The sequence below is a fragment of the Myotis davidii genome, unplaced genomic scaffold (genome assembly GCF_000327345.1).
Source record: "Myotis davidii unplaced genomic scaffold, ASM32734v1 scaffold8, whole genome shotgun sequence".
Lineage (NCBI taxonomy): Eukaryota > Metazoa > Chordata > Mammalia > Chiroptera > Vespertilionidae > Myotis > Myotis davidii.
This window is the reverse complement of record NW_006299520.1, coordinates 1,751,981-1,756,389: the sequence shown is the minus strand read 5'-3', so window position 1 is coordinate 1,756,389 and position 4,409 is coordinate 1,751,981. Positions and strand designations below refer to the sequence as shown.

Here is a 4,409-nt window from a genome sequence, read left to right as displayed (position 1 = left end):
CGATCACGGCGCCACCCACTGCCACTGCGGGTCCCCACTGCCCAGGCCGGATGCCTAGGCCAGAGGCGCTAGGCCTGGGCAGGGGCGGAGCCTGCAACCACGGGGAGCTGGGGGTCCCCTGCCCAGGCCTGACACCTCTGCCCGAGGCCTCAGGCCTGGTCAAGGGGCCGATCCGATGATTGGTGATCGGAGGGTGATGAGGGAATTTATCATGGGATTATTCAAGAAGAAAGAACCCAGATTTGAAATTTAAACAGCCATACAAAAATAATTTGGGAGGGTTACTTTTTAAAAATGTCTTATTTCTAGCCATTCCCCCCTGACCAGTTTCAAAAATACTGTGAGTTCCTAGTTGTTTAGTAATAGGAAAATCTAGCAAAGCAGAGTTCTGTAATTTTGCCATCTAGAAATAAAGTTACATTTTGATGACTATCCTTCCCATATGTTTTCACTGCATATATATATTTAAACAGTAAGCCTCATACTGTACATACTGTTTTACAGCCTACTTTAAAAAGCTGTATGAATAGTCTCCATGTTATTAAATATTCTTCTAAAATACTTTCAATAGCTGCATTATAATCCATTATATTAAACCTTATTTATTTAACCAATCCCTATCATTAGATGTTAGCTGGCTTTCAAGTTTTTCTTTTATAAATTACACGGAGTAGAACCTGGCACAACTCTTTGAGTACTTCTCTGGCTTTTTTTTTTTCTTCAGGATAACAGTAGTTTCATGTGTATAGTATTTTTAGTTGTTTCACTGAAACATTTGCTAGAAGGAGACTATTATTTATTGAATGCTCATTTACCAGATATTGTGCCAAATGCCTTGTAGTGTTATATTTCATGGAATCTTTAGCTGGTTTCATCACAGTGTTATAGGTGAAGAAATGTATATGCATATGTCTAAGATCTTTTGCAGTAAGATAAATGCACGTAGAAAATGTTGAAATGTTTTGTTTAAGCAAAAAACAGTCACAGGAAACAATAAAAACTTACATAGGATGTTTTAATTTAATTTTGGCTTTGGTATTATATATAGTACAATAAGACAATATCTTTGTGTTTTACCTAGAAGGTTTTAGGTCTAAAAATTAATTGGCATTCTTAGTTTAGGAGAAAAAATGTAGATGAGTCCCTTGAAAATTTTGGGTTTTAGTCATATGACCACTGTTACAGATTACTTTGAAAACCACATTTTATGTTTAAATTAGAAGTGGGTAATAATTGTCTACTAAGTGAAAATGGTTTCCCTTCACTTAAAGTTTCAGGTATAGATTTTTCAAATCCTGTACTTGTAAGATCTAAGAAGTGAAAGTTGAGTGATATAAGGATAAAAAAATATAAAAGGAAAGAGAAAGGTTGCAGAGGAAAGGGTAGGAGCAATGAGACATCATGACTATATGCTTTTGCAGAGCTAGTTTAGACATCTTTGCCTATTAGCCCATATAATGTACCCTATTTTGATAAGTGGGATTGTTCTTCTTAGGACCTGGTATTTGTTATCTAATGCACTGTTGTTGTTTTTTATCTCAGTCACATCGATCAGACAACAACATGGCAGGATCCCAGGAAGGCTATGCTCACCCAGATCAATGTTACAGCCCCCACCAGTCCACCAGTGCAGCAGAATATGATGAACTCGGCTTCAGGTGAGTTAGACGCTGTAATTAGACCACACTGAATAATGCTTGTGCATTGGTAAAACTTTCTGTGGAAACTAGTAATTATTCTTCTAAGAAAACTGGATCCTGGGTGGTGGTTATTTTCTATCCAGTTTCACGGGGGAGACTTACTTATTTCAAAGTAACATACTATGTCTATGCCAAAGCATTGTTTAGTCATTAATACATAAAGGGCTGATGTCTAAAAGACAACAGATTTTAAAGTTTTAATTCTGAAGTGAGTATCTCAAATTCCTAGTTTGGTTAACTTTGACATGCTTGTGTCTGTGGTCTTAAAGTTGAAGGTTTCCCCCTTCCTTTTGTGGTTTGGATTGGAAACCAAGCTATGGTGTTCCTAACCCCCTACTTTTTAAAGCAGATATTTGTTCTATCTTGAGATTAACTGGAAGATAGTAACTTATAAACCCCAAGGCATTTTTCTTAGGTCTAGTATGTGTTATTGAGCATGTTTCCATCTTTTTCATAGGAGATAAATCTGAGTATAAATTTATTTTTTTTGCCTCTTATTTGGCAAGTTACTTAAATCTGCTGTTTTTCTCATCTACATAGTGAGGAATGACATTGCCCCTTCTTATAGAGAGGAAGATATTAAACGAAATGATACAGTACATTTAAAACTATTATTACAATACATTAATAGGTAGTAAGTAAAGGCTTATTTCCCTTTTCCCTAGTAAGTTAGATACTGTTAGCTTTTTTTCTTCTTTGTTATATGGGCTCAAGTTCATAGCTACTCCATTATGCATCTTTGTGTGTATTAGAAAAAGGTGGCCCTTCCTCTGGGCAGATGCAACCCCATGCCTAGCATCAGGGGCTGAGGCATTTGGGCTGGATTTCTGACCACTCCTCTGCCTCCTACACTTTGTCCCCTTTGCTTAGTGCCCTGGTTTAAGGCACAGAAGGCAACAGTAATTGGCAGTTCTCACCGATGTATCTTCATAGCTCATACATCTTCCCTATCCAACAAACTGACCAACTTAATATTATAGCTGCACTATAGATTTTCTTATTTTCTTAGCAGCAGCAGCCTTTGGAAAGGGATTGATGGAAGTGGGGAGGGTGGTGCAGTTGGTTGACAGGAGGATTCCTTGACCTTAGAGTGTGCAGAATTTGAAATGTCTTTGCCCCTGAAGATGATGCCAGTGTGTTGGAATGTTTCTACTGTTCCGTCACACTCTCCTCTTCCTTTTGGTGGATTAAACATATTTCTAATGAGTTAAAAAACAGCCCAGCCGGCCTGGCCCAGTGGTTGAGTGTCGACCTCAATGAACCAGGATGTCATGGTTTGATTCCTGTCCGGGCACATGTCCAGGTTGTGGGCTCGGTCTCCAGTGTGGGGCATGCAGAAGGCAGCTGATCAATGATTCTCTCTCGTCATTGATGTTTCTCTTCCTCTTCATTCCTCTCTGAAATCAATAAAAATATATATATTTTTAAGAGTTAAAAGCTGAAAATGTAAATGTAGACAAGGTTCATAAATGAGATTTTCTTGTTATAAATTTTGTTTATATAAACTCTTGAAATAAGATTCATTCCTTAAATCTTCCATTTTAATTTATTTTAATAAGAATTCATTTACTTATTCTCAGAATCTGTGTGACATTTAAATTTTAAAAATTTAAAAGCAAAAATTATGCAAGTATTTATTAACTAATATTTTTACTTGGCAGCTTTTCTTTTTAATTATCAGATTTCCAAATACAAGTTGTATTTATAGCTCAAAGAAGATGATTGAGATTATTCATTTTTGTCATGCTCCATCTAAAAGTATACCTAAGAAATTAGTAATGAATAACTCCTACTCTCCTACTGGAAGAGTAGGCATTTTGCATCTAGAATGGTTAATTATTATTCTTTTGGAACATTGGGTGTTTTTTTCCTATTAAATTTTCTAATGTTAATGGTCAATGGAAATGGAAATCTTTATTCAAATTTATGTTCAAAATCGAAAGTATATATCAAATTGGTTTTAGAATATTTGCATATTTTATTTCCACTCTAAATTTTAATTGTAAAATATGAAATGTGTTTATTATATATTGCATATAAATTAGTAGGCATGCTTAACAGGTGTATTTTTTAAATTAATTTATTTACAGATGGCATACAATGTTATACTAGTTTCATATGTACAACAGAGTGATTAGACATTTATATACCTGACTAGAGGCCCGATGCACCAATTCGTGCACAGGTGGGGACCCTCGGCCTGACTGGCAATTGGGGCCAATTGGGGCCAGCTGGCGGTGGGAGGGACTGTGGAGGTTGGCTGGCCATGGGAGGTTGGCTATTGGAGCGCACTGACCACCAGGAGGCAGCCCCTGTATTGAGCGTCTGTCCCCTGGTAGTCAGTGCACATCATAGCAACCTGTTGTTCGGTCGGCCAGTCATAACAGTCGCTTGGGCTTTTAAATTCTGTATAATAAAAGGGTAACATGCAAATTGACCAAACGGTGGAACGACTGATTGCTATGACATGCATTGACCACCGGGGGCAGAGGCTCAATGCAGGAGCTACCCCCTGGTGGTCAGTGTGCTCCCACAGGGAGAGCGCCGCTGAGCCAGAAGCCCGGCTCATGGCTAGTGAGCACAGTGGCCGTAGTAGGAGCTTCTCTCGCGGCAGAGCTAAGGAGCAGTTAGCTGAGCAGTAAGGAGCGAGGGGCCTCGGACTGCCAGAGGGTGCAGGCCAGGCTGAGCGCGTGCACGCGCCCCCCCCCC

At 38.6% G+C, this 4,409-nt stretch overlaps 1 protein-coding gene across 7 annotated transcripts in view; it reads left to right on the top strand.

Annotated features, from left to right (window-relative positions):
* Nucleotides 1-4,409, top strand: part of YAP1 (Yes associated protein 1) — a 114,459-nt gene that overhangs the window by 49,381 nt on the left and 60,669 nt on the right. For all 7 annotated transcript variants that reach the window (XM_006775245.2, XM_015571444.1, XM_006775244.2 and 4 more), the window contains one exon: nt 1,543-1,658. In XM_006775245.2, coding sequence (XP_006775308.1) covers nt 1,543-1,658 — 116 coding nt within the window. The remainder of the gene's footprint in view (nt 1-1,542; nt 1,659-4,409) is intronic.